This window comes from Haemorhous mexicanus, chromosome 4 (genome assembly GCF_027477595.1).
Source record: "Haemorhous mexicanus isolate bHaeMex1 chromosome 4, bHaeMex1.pri, whole genome shotgun sequence".
Classification (NCBI taxonomy): domain Eukaryota; kingdom Metazoa; phylum Chordata; class Aves; order Passeriformes; family Fringillidae; genus Haemorhous; species Haemorhous mexicanus.
In genome coordinates, this window is record NC_082344.1 from 32,578,976 (window position 1) to 32,598,430 (window position 19,455).

The 19,455-nt window shown below is 47.1% G+C and overlaps 1 protein-coding gene and 1 long non-coding RNA gene across 3 annotated transcripts in view; one reads left to right on the plus strand and one right to left on the minus strand.

Moving 5' to 3' along the window:
- Positions 1-19,455, plus strand: part of LOC132326335 (uncharacterized) — a 52,163-nt gene that overhangs the window by 3,746 nt on the left and 28,962 nt on the right. The window lies entirely within an intron of this gene.
- Positions 6,476-11,700, minus strand: SPINK2 (serine peptidase inhibitor Kazal type 2). Its single transcript, XM_059844340.1, has 4 exons — positions 11,581-11,700; positions 11,109-11,146; positions 10,480-10,589; positions 6,476-6,639 (listed from the first exon to the last, which is right to left on the minus strand). The coding sequence occupies exons 1-4, from the start codon at positions 11,627-11,629 to the stop codon at positions 6,594-6,596; spliced, it is 243 nt and encodes an 80-aa protein (XP_059700323.1). The 5' UTR covers positions 11,630-11,700; the 3' UTR covers positions 6,476-6,593.

Consider the following 19,455-nt stretch of genomic DNA (forward strand, 5'->3'; position numbering starts at 1 on the left):
AGTTTTCCCCTGTGCTATCCCATGCCAGGGAGCCCACCGGTTCCTGGCCCTTGTGCCCACCTTATGGCAGCAGTGCCATGCAGCCTGTGGTTTCTGTTGGACCAGTTTGGGCAGGCACCTGTGGAGAGGTGGCTCTGGTGCCACCAGCTGCTGGGCATTGCCACAGGCGATGAGCAGGATGGGTCATCTCTGTGTGACACACACCACAGTCCCTGTGACACTGGCAGACAACTAGAATGACTCACAGAGTGACAATGAAGAGGGAAGGAACATAATGGAGACTCTGTTCCACCTGCTGGGTGTCAGGGAGCGGCTTCAAGGGCCCTAAGCAATTAACTTTAAAATCTTTGTTCCCTTTAGCAAGCTGGTTGCTAAAGAGGGCTCCTGGGAAGCTGGCACTGACAAAGGATGCTAGCTGCCCACAGTCTTCTCTACACAGCTGGCCACAGCTGGGGGCAGCTGAGTGAGCACAACAGAAGCACTCACAGATGCCTTCCTCATTGCTCTGACAGCCTCATTACCACCCCAGGGAGCGGGTCGCCCTCAGTGGGACATCCCCTCCTCCTGGGATCTCCCCCTGCTCCCATTCTGGGGGCTCAGGCACTCCACTGTCAGTGGGTTGTTTGTGTCTGGAGTGCCTGGCAGAGAGGCTCCAGGGTGTAGGAGGGTGCCCTTGCCCTGTCTCTCAGGGTATGGTGACTGGGCTGGTGGATGGGGGTGCTTTCCAGGGAAGGAGTATGGGAGCAGGGTGCAGTGCTGCACAGGCAAGCAGCTGGAGAGTGCTCAACCCATGGGAGAGCCCAGCAGGCTCAAACAAGCACAAACAGCCTAAGAAACCTGAGCTAAGCCTACCTGCACCACTGCTTAGGGAAGTCACACTCTTGTCACAGCATGTCTTTTAGCACCTTGTCCTGCTGGAGGGAAGTGGTTTGGGGGACACCCAAGGCTGGGGGCCAGTTCCCATCAGTGGTGAGGGCAGGTTCTGGAGGCTCACTGCCAATCTGAGGCTGTTTGAAGCAGAAGGAAGGCTTCTGGCACTGGCGTGGGATTGCTCTCATGTTGCTCCAAGTGTCTCTGTGCCCTTCTCTTGGCTGGCTGGTGCTGCATGCAGCCAGTCTGTCTGGCTTCTCTGGGTGGGCTTTTCTCCCTTCTTCAAAGGCTGTTTCTCATCCTTGGCCTAGTCCTGGCTAGGCTAGTAAGATCTTCTCCAGGGAGGGCTTTATGTAGGGCCATGTCTCCTGTAGGTCTCTGGCTGGGCTGCAGAAAGCCAAGCTCAGTGAGGTGGGCACAGCAGGGCTGAGCTCAGGGAGCCCACAGGAGAGCTGTGTCCCCTGAGCTACTCCTGCTGTCCAGCACAGGCCTGTCTGCATGGCAGGGGAACACTGGAACAGACTGTCAGGGGTTTCCAGAGCCTGCTTCCCTTGAAATACACTTCACTTAGCAGCTATTCTTTTAGTAATTCTAATTCTAACCTCTGCTGCCCATTCACCACAGAACAGGTGTTCTGTGCATAGAAATGGGTTTGCAGACCTGTGTGCCCGACCACGGCAAATATGAGCCATAGGGAAAATACAGTATACAAGGGGCCAGCTCTGCTCTCTGTGCCCAGCCTGCTGTTGCTCTGGAAATGTTGGTGACCCGGGATAGGGACACACAGGAGACAGCTGGTGTGTAACTGCTCACAGCCTGCTGGTCTCCGCTAGATGTTTTTCAGTCCTGTCATTTCTGAAGACCTGGAGGCTTTCTTGAGTCTCTGAAAGTATTTTATCTGTTCTGAATAAAGTACTCTTATCTCTCCCCAGTGGCAGACTGTTGAGCCTAAACATTTCATGGTGTTTTCACTGAAGGAAATATAATGCAAGAGATAGGAAGTTAGGCAGAAGGCTCAGAGGCATTTTTCTGCTGTGCACCTACACATAGCACTTCAGATAACTGAGGTGCTTTCTCATAAGTAGTCAGACCTGAAAAGGTGGTTCTGGTGGTTCTGATAACACCTGACTTTGGGCAGCTCAGGTGCTGGTTGCAAATGCAGCAGCCTGTTGCTATTGCAAACTACAGAATAAGTGAGGTGGAAGCGACCTCTCCAGTCTCTAGTCCAACCTCCTGCTCCAAGCAGGGCCCTCTAGACCAGGTGGCTTAGGACAGTGAGCAGCAGAATTGTGGACATCTTGAAGAAAGGTGTTCCTAAAACCACTACATGTTCCTGTTCTGGAATTCCTCATGGGAAAGAAATTTTTGCTGGTATTTAACAAAATTTTTGCATGTATACAAGGTCCCTATTCTAGCCCATTATTACTTTTATGTGGGGTTTTTTGCCTTACTGGCGCATGGCAGAATCTAAAGGCAATGTTTGTCAGGGGAACAACAAAATTTTTTCCCTCCTCGTGAGCCCAGACAGTTTTCTTTTCAGAGTTAAAAACCTCCTTTGCCACTTCTGATGACTTTTAAAAAGTATATCCTTCTTTCTCTGTGTAGGAATGGAAGAAGATGCAGGTTTTTCCTCTTTTTGGGCTCAGTCACATAGCAACAGGTGGTGCTAGGAGTTTACAGACCCTTATGCCCAGAGTTTAGGAAGTCTTTACTTTGGCTGATCCATGGAGATAATTTGCTTGTTGCCTTGTCCTATTTGATTCTGACATGAATACTATCTAATTCTCCATAGATAGTCAAGTTTTAAACTTTGGTTATGGTTGCAGATCCCTAAATTCTCCTGGAGAAACTGGCTGATCATGGCACGGATGGGTGCACTGTTTGCCCCGTAAAAAACTGTCTGTGTGGTCTGTGTGGCACAACCCAGAGAGTGTTGGTGAATGGAATTACATCTGGCTGCTGGATGGTCACCACTGGGGTTCCCCAGGGCTCAGTGCTGGGGCCAGTCCTGTTTAATGTCTTTATTAATGATCTGGCCAAGGGGATTGAGTGCATCCTCTAGGCAGAGGGCAAGTTGATAGAGAAAGCACCAGGGACACAATTTGCATTTTGCTTGATTGTCAGGACTTACATTTTGTAACACAGCTTAGTGGGACTTGGCATGTTAAGTTTACAGTTGATGATCTTAAAGGTCTTTTCCAACCCACATGATTCTATGATTCTTAGCAAATAAACTTAATCATTGCTGTAACCCCCATTCACAACCTCCCATTTCACTACAGCTCTGTGCACCCAGCTGTATTTGTGTTCCCTACCACAGGCCTAGTGAGGGCAGAAACGCTGTGGGGCAAGAAAAGCTGTGAGTCCCATGTAAGGGCAAAGCTGATTTTTAGAAATTCAGAGAGAAGCAAGCTACTTGGAGTTTCCCAAAGCTTTCCAGAAGGTGAGAGTGTGCATGCAGATAGCTAGGGTACAACAGCCCCAAAGCCTCTTACAGGAGCCACTCCTCTTTGACACCTTCAAATGAAGAGAGCTGGGTCACTTCAAGTCTCCATTTACAGACATCTGCAAATTGCTGGAGATCCAAAATATTTGAAGGGGACTGGCAGATAAGAAAGGACTTCCAGAAAACCCAGGCCCTTCCAGAGTAGCAGTTTGGGGCTGCTACAACATCCCACAAAATCTACAGTGACCCCAGACATTACTAGGCAAGTTAAAGACCTCAGTCCCAGCCCTATTCTCTGCTCCAGGGTGCTTCACACTAGGATTTTTCACTGGGGAAGCTGGAATAGACTAGCTTATGTAAGAACAGTTTTAGGTCAACTCCTAATGTCAGGAAGAAATATTCAGAATTGCTTAAAAGTTAAAATTAAACACATGTACCAGATTCTTGCATAACTTCTCACCAGATGACTGAAGAAGCACTTATTTTTTCCCCAATGTAAAGATGAGGCACTTTTACAGAGAAAAGTTGGGGGTTTTCTCTGAAGTTATCTAGCTAAGAATTCCCCAGAAACCTCTGCTACTTCTATAGATGTTTAGAGTTTCAAAAATGAAGCAGTTGCTATGTGACCAGCTCAGAAATCACAAAGCTAAGATAGAAGCCAGTGCAATCCTACACATGGCAATGAATGCCACAGCTGCATCTGTGAGTCATCTGCTCACAGAATAACGTTTCTACCAAATTGTGTGCCATGGAGTCTCCTCCAAAAAACCACTTGGATTCAATGATCAGGAAAAGCTTTGCCAAGTAAATGAGATTGACTGTGTATCACTGACACTAATAATGATACAGTTGAAAACAAACAGCTCCTAACAGAACGTTTATGCATTCAAATGATAACGATGAATAAAAAGCCTTTCGGACACCCCCTACTGAGAACACAAAAGGAGCTGTAAAAGAAAACAAATGCTGCCGCCTAGAGAGCGAGCTGGAAATCCGCAAATCCAGGCTCTTACTGACTGTCTTCCCACAGGATTCAGGCATGGCGTTCCCTTCTGCTCTTGCTCCTGGTCCTGTGTCACCCAGGAGAGACTTCTCTTTGCCTCTAGATCCCAGTGCTACACCTCTGGAGGAGAAAGCCTGCATACCCTTCAAAGGGTGCCTGAAGCAAGGGGCTGAGCACTTCCCAACCACCCCCGGCTAAGCTGGGAGCTGGAGCCCTGCTGTCCCAGAAAACACACACACTGTGCCTGCTGAGCGACAGTACGTGGAGTTCAGGGGACTTTTAAAAACAGTTTTCCTTGGCAAATTTAAAAACAATTAAAATTCCACAGGAGGGAGAGTTGGGAATTTAATCAGTTTAAAAAAAATGCTGTTCTTGCAATTCACTCAGGGGAAAAAAGTCATTCATCTGCACATTTCATTAGCAAAAGGCAGTAAGACATCTTCTGACCTTCCTTTGATCTATATGGATGGCTGCACATTCTCTTCCCAGTGAGATCAGGGCTGTGCTGATCCTGTGAAGCTAGAAAATATCATAAAATCCTAATCAGTCAAAATACTGTTCAACCACCTGAGCTCAGACAGAAAGCGAGATCCTTTCCTGATTCACAATCATGCCATTCAGCTGGCATAACTCCTTGTTACCCTCACACACGTGTCCTAAGCCAACAGGAATACTTGCCATGAGGTTGTTGATGTCTAAGGATTACAGTAACACCCTTCTATGACACTGTATTATGAATTATGCTGTGAATCTGTTGTTATTATTATGTTAATAATATTCTAAATTATGTTGTGAAGCTGTGCCAGCGGAGGTTTGGGGTGGATCTTAGGAAAAGGGCAGTCAGGCACTGAAACAGGTTCCCTGGGAAGCACCAAGGCTGTCTGAGTTCAAGAAGTGTTTGGATAATGCTTGCAACGTGGTCCTAAATGTACAGTTTTAACTTAAAAAATAATTAAACCCATTGTACTGAAATTCACCATCTTTTTGAGCTATAAAGCTTCATAAACACATAACTGGGGTATATTACTGTTTCAGGTTTTTTTGGTTTGTTTTTTTTTTTTGCTTCCAGCCCTCCAGTGATTAATCTTTGCTCAAAGAAAATGAAAGCAGGCATGTGCTGGAAGGTAAGGATAGTTTTGATCCTTTAAAGGAACTGCAAGGCAAAAACATTATTGTTTTTCAGACCCGAAGTCACTGACCTGAGAACGTTCCTCAGGCATGAAATGTGCTGTACATCTCTGCCTGCATTGCTGCTGCCCAGAAAAGCCTGACAAAGCCATGGTCTGGGGCCAGGGGGAGAGCAGGTGCTGCTTGGCTGAGATCAAAGGTAAAAGCCACCTGTGTAATACCAAGCACTGCAGGACAACCCAAACACCATCAATTTCAATCAGCATGCAAAAACCAGTTGTTTGGTGGAACAGAAAGAAGAAATCTAAGACATGTGCCCATATCCATGACAAGTAGAAGAAAGGACCAAACCCCAGTTCTTGCACACCCTCCCTGTGGGAAGGCCCACCAGAGCCACTCTGGAGTGCACCCCTTCAGAGAAGTCTTGAGCTTTCCAGTTTTGCTTTGATGTTTGCCACAGGAAGTGGCTCTTGGGTGCCAGCCAGGCCGGTGACCTCACAGCCACAGGGGGCAGTGCCCAGAGGGATGGGGACCTGGAGGGCAGTGCATGCCCCCTGCTCCTGCTTCCAGCATTCCAAAACAGCCCTTACTTGCAGCAAGAGCAGTGGGTGCCCAGGTCACTGCCCCCCACCAGCAGGACCTGCAGGTAGGGAGCCAGGGGCAGAGGCTTGGCACATTTCAGGTTGCCATCACCAGTTTGGTAGCCACCACAAGAAACCCCTGCAGTGGCTCTCCACGGGTCACTGGCACCTGTGGGCTCAGAATATCCCAGAATCAAAAAGCACTGCCTCTGATAGAGATGCTGGAGCCTCCCTGATCCCAGGAGGGACTGTGGGAGTTGCACTTGGTACCCACTCACTTCCTTCCTTGGTGCACTCAACCCCTCCTCTGGACAACTGACCTTCTGGTATAGAGTGAGGACATCCCCTTCTTATGATCCATCTTTAGTAAGAAAATGCATCAGGGTTCAGGTTTTAACTGTACTATGGGTATGTTTACAACCACTGGTTTCAATACAGTAAACAAACTTTAAATATGCAAGTTTGTTTATTAAGACAGGCTACACAGAATGTGCACTTAAAGCATTGTTTCCATTTGGATTGTCTGTGACCCTCCAATTTTCTTGAAAAGCATCCATCTGTCATATCAGCAATGTCCCTTTCGGACAATTTCTATATGTGTATGATCTTCCCTGCAAACAGAAGAAAAATATATTAGAAGAGGAACACTACTTGAATTTTACAGACACATTTTATAAAGTGGACTCTAATTTCTTTCTATGTGTTCAATTAAATTCAGTGATGCATTAATTGCATCACTTACTTAAAGCACCACCACAAAGTAACCATGATGCAAAAATCTATGAAATCACATACACAGAGTGAGTAACTTACCACAGGCTTTGTTACCTATAAAAACCTGATAAAACCATCTGCAAATCTGAGAACTGTCACACCACATGACAAATCACACCATGAGGACTCACATGTCCATCACAAAGCACTAATACAAGTTAAGCTTCACAGTCTCTGAGATGCAAACCAGTTCTAATGCTTACAGAATTTCCCCCTTTCACATGGGAATTCAGTGGGAAGGGTGTTCTTCCTGATGCACCTCCGCATCTGAGGCTTTGCTAAATTTTGAATGTGTGGTTCTCTGAATGCTGGAATCTTCTTTAGGGAATTTTAGCCAAGTACCCCTTAGTTTGGAAACACTGGTTTGTTTTTCTTGCAAGTCCTATACGCAGTATTTTGGGGTACTCCATTTACAAATCTCAATTTACCAGGCAAATGCAGACAGAAAAAGAAACCAATAGAATGCAAGTTGTCCCAGATCATCAGTTTGTTTCCTTATCTAAATAGAATCAAGCTGGTTTACTCCTCATGAAGTTCAAGAGACTTATGTTTACCCAAAAGCAGGGTAAATCTGTACTAGTTAGTAATAGTAATACTTTTATCAGGGATCTTTTAACCAGGAGGTAGTGCCAGAAGGCAGATCAGGAATGTGAAAAGCAAAATCAAGGCCAGGAGATGTAAAACACTGGTAAGGATGTAAGGAGTGGTTCTGGCTGAAGGACACCCTCACACTAAACCCTGCAGAGACACCTCAAGCTGCTGCATCTATTTCCAAAGAGAATGTGTTGCTGTTGGACTAGGTTTAAACTAAGATCAGATGTCATTGCTACTGGACACTGAGTGTGGAAGAGACCTGGGATTTGCATTTGAGCACCCACTCAAGAATAGACTAAATCTAAGCTTTAAAAGAAAAAAATAAAGTAAGGAGCAAAACCAACTTTGGTCTTACAATTAAGTGGCTTCACTGCAGAGCCAGCATGGGGAGGGTTTGTGCTGCACCTTTGCTCCAGGTGGCTCATGTTATCATGGATCAACTACAGCAACCTCTTCTGCAGCACTCGATTCACTCAGGGCTCTCCAAGTGCCCACACAGTCCTTCATAGCTAAAAGAGCTCATGGACAGTACTGTCTTGGCTATCAGGAAGTACAACTCTCTCCAAGAAGTCCCTTCATGGGGTTAAATATGGGCTAGAACAAACCTGCAAGATGGCAATTGCAAATGACTGCAAGTTAATTGAGAAGTGACTGTTTTGTAATTTAGTACTGGATGTGTCCCTATATCTGTTTCTATATCACATTACACTACTTCAGCAACTAGTCATGCAGCCTGCTAAACAGGGCAGAAAAATCTCTTTGTTCTGTCTTCCTAAGAAGTGTGACAGACTCTACCTTAGATTACTTGGAGTGGAATGATCATTGCTTAGGACTGTGGACTGTTTCTCAAAGCTGAAATTCCTCCAATAAAGCAAAATGTTTTATCTGTGTTGTGTTCATGCCAAGTCAAACACTTTAGAACAACAACTCCAGGCTGAACTAGAAGGCCCCCAAATATGCCAACTACTGAACTATACAAGAAAAATGATCAGGAGAGTATCTGACCACCCTGTGTCCCTTCAGACCAAAATGCATGTTTCTGAGCATGTAAGAAGACAGCAAAAAAAGATGGGTAAGACAAAATTCTATCTTTTGTTTATAATTGGATTTAATCCCATGTATATCACACAAAAGAGGTACTTTACATCTTATACTAAAAAGACATAAGCCCCATTACTAATTACTTAAGGAATTACTTAAGGAATTGAAATAAACAGCAGATTTGAGTGGAGAACCCTTTGTTCTGTGTGCAATGCTGTAATCTGGAATCTGCCATGCATCCGTCTGGAACTGAGGGATCATGCCTAAAAAAATGAAGCATCCTAGAAATCCTAGAAAGGCTGGATCTCAAAGCCCATCCTTCTGTTCTGAAAGGATTAAATACACCATTTAGGTTGTGAGATGCTCTCCTGTCTGTATCTCCACAGTATGGATTTGCACTCTCTGTGGGCAATACTCAGCACTTTTTTTTGTCTTTTACTGTACTGATTTCACTCAACTTCTCCAGATCTCTGGGAATTTTTATAATATCCTGCACAGATCACCATATCTGTGCCATTTTGCAATTTTGATTATATAAAATATGATAGCTCTTTCAAATGTAAAATGCTGATCACTGCTTTTGAACCACAGCATTTCAAACTTCTGTGACTTCATCCTTTAACAGCTGAATAACTATTTGTCTGCATATGTGAATGTCAAGTGGAGATAATGTAAACTGCCTTATTAATGTCATGCACCAATACTTCTATATCCTCCTACTCTGTGTGGCCAGTTATTGTGCCAAAAAACTAAATCTCATGGATTTGATTGGATTATTTCTGACAAATCTGTATCTGCTTTGCTTACATTCCTCTTTACCTCTGGCTATGTACAAAGCCAATCACTTAATAACTTACTCCAACATCACTCGAGGCAGGAAAGATGGGTAAGCTCCTAATATGTAACATGCCAGAACCTCTTTTCTTCCCTTTTAACAGATTCTACTGTGTGTGAATTTTGATTACTTTTCTTTTTTTTCCTTAAACTGTAGGTTTACCAATTCTCTTTGCAATTTGTCACTTGCTTGGGTTGTTTGTGCTGTGCTCTGGTGAATGTGTTAACAAATTCTGCAGATATGCATGACACACTTCAGCACTTTCTTTACAGCATTACCTTAAGTGTCCTTTGATACCTCTGACACTTTCTTTATTTAGGCCCATGTTTCTTTTATCTTGGTAATTTGAATTTTGTAGATCATCTGGTCAGAAATAATCTCTCCTCTGCCCCAAAGTCAGAAACTCATTTCAGCCTTCCCTTTCTTGTGATCTATCTGTTTGCAGTTTTGTTTCTGTTATTCTGCTACTCTCACTTATACCTTCTTCTGGAAACAGAAGATCTTTTATTTCATTAATATAAATTGGCTTTTACCATCAAAATTTCTATTCACAGCAGCTCCTCTCAGTTTCTACTGAGAGACTGCTCTACAAAGGTTTCCAGTCAATTGTAATGGGGAGTAATAATGCTCATTGGATACCAGTTCTCTGTGTTTTCAATTTGTTTTTTTAAAAATTAAATTATTGATGAATAAAATACCCTCTCTCAAATATCAGGCAGTCATTTTCTTAATTTCTAGACAACCTGACAGCAAAATAATATTTTCTCCTAACATTTGGCATTCTTACTCTTCTTTGTGATAAGAAGTACAGGAGATTGGATCTTGAACACAAATATTTTATATGTAACACTGCATTTTGGGTGGGATCTTTCATGTTTTCTGATGGAAAGTGTGAAAGGGTCTGGCATTATATTTATTGGTTGTATGGCACTGTAGGAACATGAAAGGCAACCTCCTCTAAGATGCTCCTTCTCAGGAAATACTAATACAAATATTCAGTAAATCCAGCTGACCGAATCAAATCTAAGCCATGTACAGGTACCACGATAAAATCTGTTGCAGGGGATTCACAGCTGAGAGGACACTGCTAAAACTGCAGTGCAACAGTGCAAATGATCCAAAGCCAGTAAATTACCTATCAGTTATCTGGAATGTCAGGGTGAATGTTCTGCTTGCATGTAGGGAAGGGAAGGACAGAACTGACTACCTGTTAGCAAGGCAGAGCACACACTCGTTTCCGTAGGTCTCTCCATCAGTGCCACAAACTGGATGGTAGTCCCTTGGACACATGTACTTCCCATATTGAGCACAGTTGGGCTAGGGAAGACAGGTACAAAAGAAGCCAAAGTTACACCATTTCAAACAGGTTTCTGCTCAGCTTCTGAAGAATGCTGGTATGCACAGAAAAAACGTGTCCTACGGGAGCTAGCACAGCATTTTAAAGTGCCACATTATCTTTCATGCTCTTACGTGAATTTATCACTTGAGACCTTGCTCCTACTGCCTGGCGCGGCTTAGCTGTGGTGTCAGGACTTATGTGTGCCCCACAGCGCAGCCCCTCCGACCGCTGAGCATCAGTGGGACACACGGATAGCGAGTCCCCATGAAGGGCAATGCAGGAGATGGTGAGAGATGGGCATCGCCAGGGCATGTGTGCTACGGAGCCAGCAGCGTCCCGGGCGCCTCAGCTGCGGGGAGAGACCCTGCAGAGGGCCGGGGCTCCGGAGCCACGGCAGGCGCAGAGCCCAGCGCGGGGCCCGCGGCTCTGCGGAAGGGGCCGGGGCAGCGGGAGGCCTGGCTGGAGGCAGGGAGGGCAGCGGGGCAGGCGGCACTCACCGGGTAGCTGGCCATGGCTCCGGGACACGACAGGAGACCTGTGGAGAGCGAGCAGCGTTAACGGCGCCGGGTCTCGCACGCATCCCCCCGAGCCCCGCGGGACCGGCCCCGGCTGTTACCGACCGCACGCTGCCCCGTCCCGACACCCCTGACCACTCTGTCCGCTCCTGGGACACCCTGACCAGCCGCTGTCCGACCCCGGCATCCCCCGTCTAGCCGCTGGCCCGGTCCCGGCCAGCTGCCGTCCGGACCATCCCGTGACGGTTCCCCGCCCTGCCTCCGGCTGGCTCCGGTGCCCACCCCCGGCTTAGATACCGCCGCCGCTCCGCTGAGCCAGCCGGGGCACGGCACCGCTTCAGGCTCCCCCTTCCCTGGGACGGGACTGGCCGGGACACGGTACCAGCCCGTCTCCCACTTCCCCCGCAGTGGCTCCCCTCCCCGACCGCCAGCGCCCCGGCGCGGTGCGCGGTACCGGCGAGGAGGACGGGCAGCAGCAACAGGAGCGCCAGCGGCCGCGCCATGTCGCCAACTGAGCGGGGACAGCGGCGGCAGCGGCGGCAGCGGGGGCGGTTTGGGGCGCAACGGCCGCGGCGGCGCGGGAGCCAACGGGGGGGCGCGGGGCGGAACCGGTACCGGGCGGGGCGCGGGGCGGCCGCGGGGGACGCCCACGGCTGGGATGCCACGGGGGGACACGAGGTTGAGTACTGTAGGAGCCTCCCAGGAGCACGCTCACGGGGATGGAAAACTTTCCCGTCAGAGCTGTGCAGGTGGGCAGCACAGTTAATGGGCAGGCGCCGGCTGGGATTCCAGCGTGCCCCAGGCTTCCCTCCTCGGCTTCAGCTCCTCAGGGTTGTGCTTTGATCTCAGTGTCTTGGGCAGTGCAGGGAGGTTGGAAATACGCAGGCAGTGCCGTGCGGCTCTTAAGGTCAGGGGCCCCGTCTCGTCATAAAGTGACATGAGATGGCTTCTGCTGAGCTGTGAGTGCGCCTCTAACAGAATGAACAGCAGAAAAAGCTGTCCCGGCAATAAAGCAACCTGCCTGCCTCCAAAGGCGAGAGAATACGGGGGCTGGAAAGCCTTGGCACGCTGTCCCTCCAGCACGGCTGGGTGTCTCGGCAGCACTGCTTTCCAAAGAGTATCTCATCTGGCGGTCGCTGATAAGTGTGGTTAGCTTTGCAGAGCACAGAGGTTGGCTTTGCACAGGGTCTGGGTCTGCAAATGTTTTTTATGCAGGTTCCCAAAATCTAGGGTACTAACTTGTAAAATGGCCTGTTCTTCTGTGTATGAACTGGGGTTAGACCTGTCAAGTGTTTTGATATGTCCCACACAGGTACATACACAGACATCATGTGCACCTTTCCTGTCCGTGTGTCAACCTCTGAGTCCTCTCAAGTATGGCTTTTTTTCTTTCTGACAGTGTGCCCTGCCTGCATGGCATCATAGGGAGGTTATTTTATTATCTACTTAATATGTTCTTATTCCTCCAGGTAACCTCTGCAAGTTGATTGCAGTTTCAGATTTTCATTCCATGCACACCTTTGTGATTACTGCCCAACACAAGGCACTTTTCATGCAAAGGCCCCTGGCTTGGCTGTTTTAAGCAAGATGCCTAATCAGAATGTTTTGTGGCTGGTGAAGCATGCAGAAGGTAATTTCTCTCTGCCTGATCTCCTTCCCTAGCTTTCCCAGCTCTCTGTCCCAGCTTTCCCTGTTAAGCCATTTGAGATGAGAGTGTCTTTCTGTTATCTTGTTATTGGTGGGATGGTGTCTGGATTTGCCATCCTGGGGGGAAGGATGGTAAGGGCTTAAATACCAGAGAGTTATGCTGGGGTGGGTTTCCTTGTTTCTTGAAGGTGTGATTTTTCAAAGGGAGAGGGGCCAGCTGAAGGTGAAGAAAGCAGAACCACGGGGAAGCTGAAGAAAGCAAAACCAAAGGCAGAAGCTATTTCTTAGGTTGTGAATCTTGTAATTTCCTCTAAACAGTTAAATGCAAAGCTCTTGCTCAGAAAAATAAAAGCCTAAACAACCAAGTAAAAGCTCAGTGTTCCACCTGTAGGTAGCCCAGACCAGCTTTCTTTCTCCTGGACAACTCCTGCACAACAAGCACTAAGTGGGTGTGTACTGTCATTGTGTCTCCCAAGAGAATAGCTGCCCCCTAAAAACGTTCTCTACACTGATGTATTTTCCAACATATTTAATGTAAATTCCATGATCATCAATGTGTGGCACTTGATCCCAAATATATGGCATGAATGGGACCATTTGGGTAAACATCATTTCAGTTGCCTTTCTGTGACAGTAATATGAACTCAGCCACAGCCATGTGTTCTATCCTGGACAAAACAGGGAAAAGTAAAATAAAGGTGCTCTATTGACTCTCAGTGTGACAATCCTATTTGAAACTGGTGCCAGTCTCCTCAATTCTGAAATCATTTTGTTTTGCTTACTTACATTTTTCTACTGAGAGTATTTAATTTAGCCTTATTTAAGTAAAATTTTAGAGACAAGTCTTTGGAGAAGGAAAAATTGTAGAAATGAGATTTTAAACAGAAGAAATGATAACTTACAAAATTTTTCTTCTGGCAAGATTGAGTATTACAAGATACTAATTTTCTTTCATAAATTATTAAGAACTGGAGGCAAGGAAGAGTATAATTATGCAGAGAGCTTCTTAATAGCTTTTGTATTTTGTTAACACATTTCTGATGCAAATGCTGAGTCATTGGAAAGGAAAATTGCAGAATTATTTGCATATCTCCTAGAAGTTATCTTCTTGTTAAAATCAGGTAGCTGATTAACAAACATGAGAGACAATAATGAACCTGGCATATAGGCTGCAGGGAACAATGCATAATTAGAAGTTACATCCCTACAGAGAAGGTCTGTTTCTGCCTTATGCTCAGTGGAATAACCCTCTGTGCTTGGAAGCTAGAATTTATTTCAACTTCAGTCAAACTCTTCTGGTGCTCCACGGCCTTGCTGCTGCCCAGTGAGTGCTGGCCAGGTCTTTCTGAGATGTACCTGCTGCACAGATTGGCACTGATCATGACTACCTCCAGGTGGGGTCTTGTGAGAGTGGAATAGAGCAGGAAAATTACCTCCCTTGACCTGCTGGCCATTTGTCTTTTGTTGCAGCCCAGGATATGGTTGGTTTTCTGGGCTGTAAGTGCACACTGACAAGACATTGTCCAACTTGTCAACCACCAGCACCCCAAGTCCTTCTCCACAGGGCTGCACTTTACAGCCATTCATCCCTATCTGATGCTCATTTCTAAGTCTCTTTGTGTCTATTTGAGTCTATTTGTGAAAATCTGAACTTTCCCCATACTCTTGGTGTTTCTTGGAAAGAAAATGTGCTGAAGACTTGTGGCCTTTGACATCTTCATCTTTGGGGATTTTCAGGACTCAGCTAGACAAGATTATAATTTTGTTGATCTATTGTTGCCAGTACTCCTTTTCCAAGTGTCAGGGTAGAGACCTAAAGGTCCCTTTTGGCCACCCTTCCCAGGGTTTGTGTGGCATGGCAGGTTGGAAATGAGCAATGAGACAGCAGATCTCAGCATACAAAGAGCTCTCTGTCACCTCATCTGCTTAAAACAGATACAGGAAGAAGTCGAGGCTCCAGGATTGGGACTAAGGAACTGGATTGCCTACTACCTCTATGATTCAGCAGTGTGGCATGAAATATCCTCTTTGCCACAAGTTGTGGTGGATGCTAAAGGTTTAGACTTGGAAGAAAAAAATAGAATTGCAAGGTAAGAAAGCATAGGTGGCCTTAAGAGCATGAAAATTCCCACTTGAGCAGGTTCCTGCAGGCTGCCGCAGGCAGGAAGGTGATACACAGGAACTCTGGGTCTGCATTTACTCCCGTTTTCTCTTGGCCATTGGTGATGACTTCTTGGAGAGCAGAGGCTGGTGAGAGGGATGCTGTGGTCACACATAAGCAGCAGTTAATGTCCTCTGGCAGCCCCCAGTCACTTGGGGGAGGATGTTAAATCCACTGTAGCAGCAGGACAGTGCAGCTGATGTTCCTGAGCTGCTGCAGGCGGTCTAGAAGGGCACAAGTGCTTGGGCACAATGCTTGGGCACATCCCAGCTGCACTTGTGCCATGTACATGTGAGTCTCCTGCCACAAGTACAAGAGCTTGTTGTTCCACCTGAGTAATTGCAGGGCCAAAACCAAGCAACACAACACAGGACAATCGAGAGTGCTTCTGAGCAGCTTTTCAGCGTGCCGCTCTGGGGTGGCACTGCTGAAAGCCTCTTTCCTAAGGCACTGGGGGGCTCCTGCCTCCTGTGAGACTGGAATGCCCTAGAAATGGTTTGGCACTTGCTTACTGGCTGGTTCTACCAAATTGAGCATGCACAGCAGCAGGGCAGAGATGGACAGAGGGGGAAGAGCTGATTTTTCTAACGCTTTAGTCTCCCTGACAAAGATTCCTGCAGGGAAGAAGTTGGCAGCACTGAGCTGCAATAGGCTTTTGGTTTGTTGTGTGTAGGGAATTGGATCCCGTTGACAAGCTGTCTCCCTGACCAGACCCTGAGTGCTGAGCTGTGGCATCACCTCTAATTTTGGTAGACCCTTCCAGGTTGTTTCCATAGAGGCTGGGTTCAAAGGTTCATAGAAAGATGTGGAGGAAGCTCCTCATCTCATACACTCCCTCACCATCCTGTCAAGTGGCATTCCCACCTCCACACCACTAAGAGATTGCTCTGAGGGTCCTATCTGTCACACACAGCCCATGAATCATTCCTTTCAGTTGTGCTCCTACGTTTGCAATCCCACGTAGTCCCAAAGACAGGATCCAGGCCTCAGGGATTCAATTATTTACACTCCACTCAGTCTTTCCATCCTTGATCCCTCTGTGCCCATTCATTTTGCTCCATCATGTGCTGTTCTCCGCTGTATCAGTCACAGATGGGCAATTTATCCTCTCCTGTTTCCCACATGAATCCCATCTATCACCTGCCTGTCTTTGAAATTAATTTACTGGCTGGCCAGCTGCCTGCTTTGTGTCCATGCTGCTTCCCATCCGTGTGCAGTGTGGGGGGTGCTCACTGAAGGGGGGTGGCTGCAGGTGCTGCAGTGTTCTGTGCCCTAAGGAGCATTGCTGACCTGTGCTTTGGGACAGGACTGCTGCATGTGCTGTGGGACAGTGGGGAATGGGCTGCAGGAGGTACCCAGGCATTCCTGCATCTGCTGATGCTGTCAGTCACTGTCACAGCACAAAGCAGCAGCCTTGTGCCTGCCAGAGAGATGTGTGTGTATTGCTGCCATGCTCAGGCTTGAACAAGGGCTTTAGGAGACCGTGGAGCCTTCAGAAAGCTCCTGAAGGGTGTCCTGATGGGCAGAAATAAACGTAGTTTTCTTTTTTCTCTCTCCTCCAGAAGTTCTTTCCTGCTGTTGTTTTCAGCTCAATTAAGCACATCTGTCTACTTGATCTGTCATGGACAGGCTTACAGGTGCTGGCTTTGGCTTCTGCTCTCTGTGTGCTAGTTCAGATGACTCATGGCAGAGCTGGGCCACCATCCTGCTGAAGGGGACACACCTTGTCTCATTGATTTGCCTGGGACATAACCCCTTTGGAGGGAGGTGGTTGGTCCCAGGGGCATTTCTTATGCCAAAAGTTTTCTCAAAGAGCAGAAACTTTCAAGACAGGCTGTAAAAGCTTCTAACTGCTTAAGATGTTAAAGGAGACAAGGTTAAGGGAACCTACCCAGAACGCTGCTCAGCTTTATCTGGATGCTAAGGCTAAACCCAAACCCCATAGATGACTTGCAGCTATAGAGCAACAGCCCGGCTGGAGGCTCAGCAGAAATTTTTTTCATCTGTGAAAGGGCAGAGGCTGTCCCTAGGAGCAAAGCTGCAGCTGCATCAGTACAGTGCTTGAGAGTGAATTGATCCAGCAATACTTGTCTTACTTCCGTATAAGAAGACACTTGGAAAAGTCAAAGGCATCTTCTTCAATGCCCACTTATTTATCATAGAGTGGTTTCAGTTCCAGGGCAGTTCCTATGCAGATCTGCTTTCAGAGGCAGCCTCACACCTTCTTCACCCTCCAGGAAAAAGCTCTGTGAGTGGTGTGATCACTCAAGAAATGCGGTCCCCAGCTCTGTTCCAGCAGAGCTTCTGTCCAACTTCTAGTTGAACAGGAAACCCTTGGGCTGGGTTTGTAGGATTTTACCTGATCCATGCTGAGGGAAAGGGATAGACAGCAGCTGTGAACAGGGCAGAGGGAGGGCAGGTGGAGAGGAGGAGGGGAAGTGTGTTCAACATCTCCATTTTCCCAGGGCCTTGTTTATGCAGTGCTGTGCCCTGAGCATGTTTCATGGCACTGTGTGCTCTCTCTGACCCTATAAAGAAAGGCCTTCTTATCTTGAAGAACCCACTCAATGTGTTTTATAGTCTCCAGGAGTGAGGCTGAACTGCAGATAAGGATTTCACAGTTGGCTGGTTTATCTCAGTCAGGCTTTGATGCCTGTCCACCTGATGGATTGCCTGGTAAAATGGAGGATAAAAAGACCTTTATTGACCAGGGAAGGTGATGATGGCTTGGAAATGGAGATGAGTTTGCTGCAAAGATGGCAGGCACCACTGCCATGAAGGCTCAGAGCTGCTGAAAGCTGTCCCCTCTCCGTGAAGGCCAGTGGCAGAGGCACTACTTTGCCATGTCTGGTTGTGTCTCACTGTCTGAACCACTGCCAGCCACCACTTTGGGCTCTGTGTTTTCATTAGAAACCTGCCATCAGTCAAGAGAGGAAAACAGCAAAAAGGAGGAGGGGGTGACAAAGCCTGGGACTTGTTGGAGGCACCATTTCTGTGTGGTTCTGCAGGATGGAACACCCTCAAAAGTAAGGAATTCCCAAAATACTGCCTGGGCTTGAGGATGAGTGATTGCCCTGATTTTTTAAGATTTTCTAAGCCTTCGGATGTTTACATTCTTGTAACGAAGTTTCTCACACACTTTCTGTAAATAACTCAGTGTTTTGCATTCTTTTATGGAGGAGGAGAAATTTGATGGACTGTTTGTCCAGTGTCACTGGAGAGGTGGCACTGTCACCCTCCAATCCACTGTCACTTTTGGAAATCTGTAAATGTTGGAGTCAGAAATTAAAAAGTCCCTTTTTACCTTGAAAAGAGCAGCATGTCCATGTCACGTTATTCCGTGTCCTATAGTGACAGAGGATGGAGGCAGGTAAATCTCAGCCCTGTTTCCCTGTCATCCTTCTATGGCCTGACTTGGCCTGCACTCCACCAACACAAAGCTGTGATTTCTCTTGCTTCTACATTTGTGTTTTGGCTCTGCTACTGGAGAGCAGAACCACAGGTACCTGAACTGCTCTGTAGTTCAACACGAGAGGCCAAGGCTGCCCAGCCATTATTGGAAGTGTCATGATTTTGCATTAGTTCCGTGCCACAAGCAATGGAACTGCAAAAGCTTGGTAGATTTTGGTCTGTCAGTGCTCTCAGGCTCTGCTGAGCCCAGACTTTTCTGTTCTGTGGGGCACTGTTAAATTGATTTTGCTCAAATTTTCTGTAGTGAGAATGGCCACGTCTCATCTGTGTCGTAGGAATCTCCATTTACAAGATTCAGGTGGTTTCTTCACAAGAGATTTTAGTGACTTAGAGTGGATGGAAGGGTGCAAGAGGAACCCGACCAAAGTAATTGATGCAGCTGAGACATCACGATTTGGCTGTAGCTGGTTGGTGAGGCAAGGGCTGGCTGGAGGTGCGAGGACAGTTTTCCCCTCTCCAGCTCTGGCTCAAGGAATCTTCAGGCTTTTCCTTGTACCATGTGGTGGCAGCCTTGCACACGGTAAGTGCTCCGTCTTGCCTGCTTGCATGACTGGTTTTGTTTGCAGTATTTTTTAGGGTGAAGAGCTCAATGGTCCATTTAGGCTGTCAGCTGGGTAATATGGTACTGTAATGTAGTGGTCTCATCCTCACAGCATCAGCAGTGCAGAACTGCTTCTGTTCCTTGCTGTGCTGGAGACATCTATAACTCGGTGTGAAACTGCCCTTTCCATCGGGCTCAGTGCTTCCCCATCCATTGTCAGCGCCGCAGGAGTGACAGGGCTGTGCAGGAATGAGGGCATGAGCATGTCTGGGGCATGTGAGATCTCACCCAGCCGTTCAGATCCTTGCCTGGCAGTCCCAGAGCTTTCCAGGAGCTGTGACCAAGGACTGGTAGCAGGTAGAAAGGGCCATTCCTAGCTGACTCTCTTCCTCTTCCCCCTTCTAATTCACATAGGATTTTTCTGTCCATACAGAAAAATGTGTCTCACTCTGAGCCCCATCTGGGAGGGCTGGCATCTCTTCTGCTCACAAGTGTGCCTGTGCTGGTTC

Excerpts from the sequence above, each read along its gene's own strand:
- SPINK2 (XM_059844340.1), bottom strand. The coding sequence starts at position 11,629 with ATGGCGCGGCCGCTGGCGCTCCTGTTGCTGCTGCCCGTCCTCCTCGCC. Across the intron at positions 11,147-11,580 it reads GCTGCCCGTCCTCCTCGCCG|GTCTCCTGTCGTGTCCCGGA; the intron begins GTACCGCGCACC and ends CGCTCTCCACAG. Across the intron at positions 10,590-11,108 it reads GAGCCATGGCCAGCTACCCG|CCCAACTGTGCTCAATATGG; the intron begins GTGAGTGCCGCC and ends TGTCTTCCCTAG.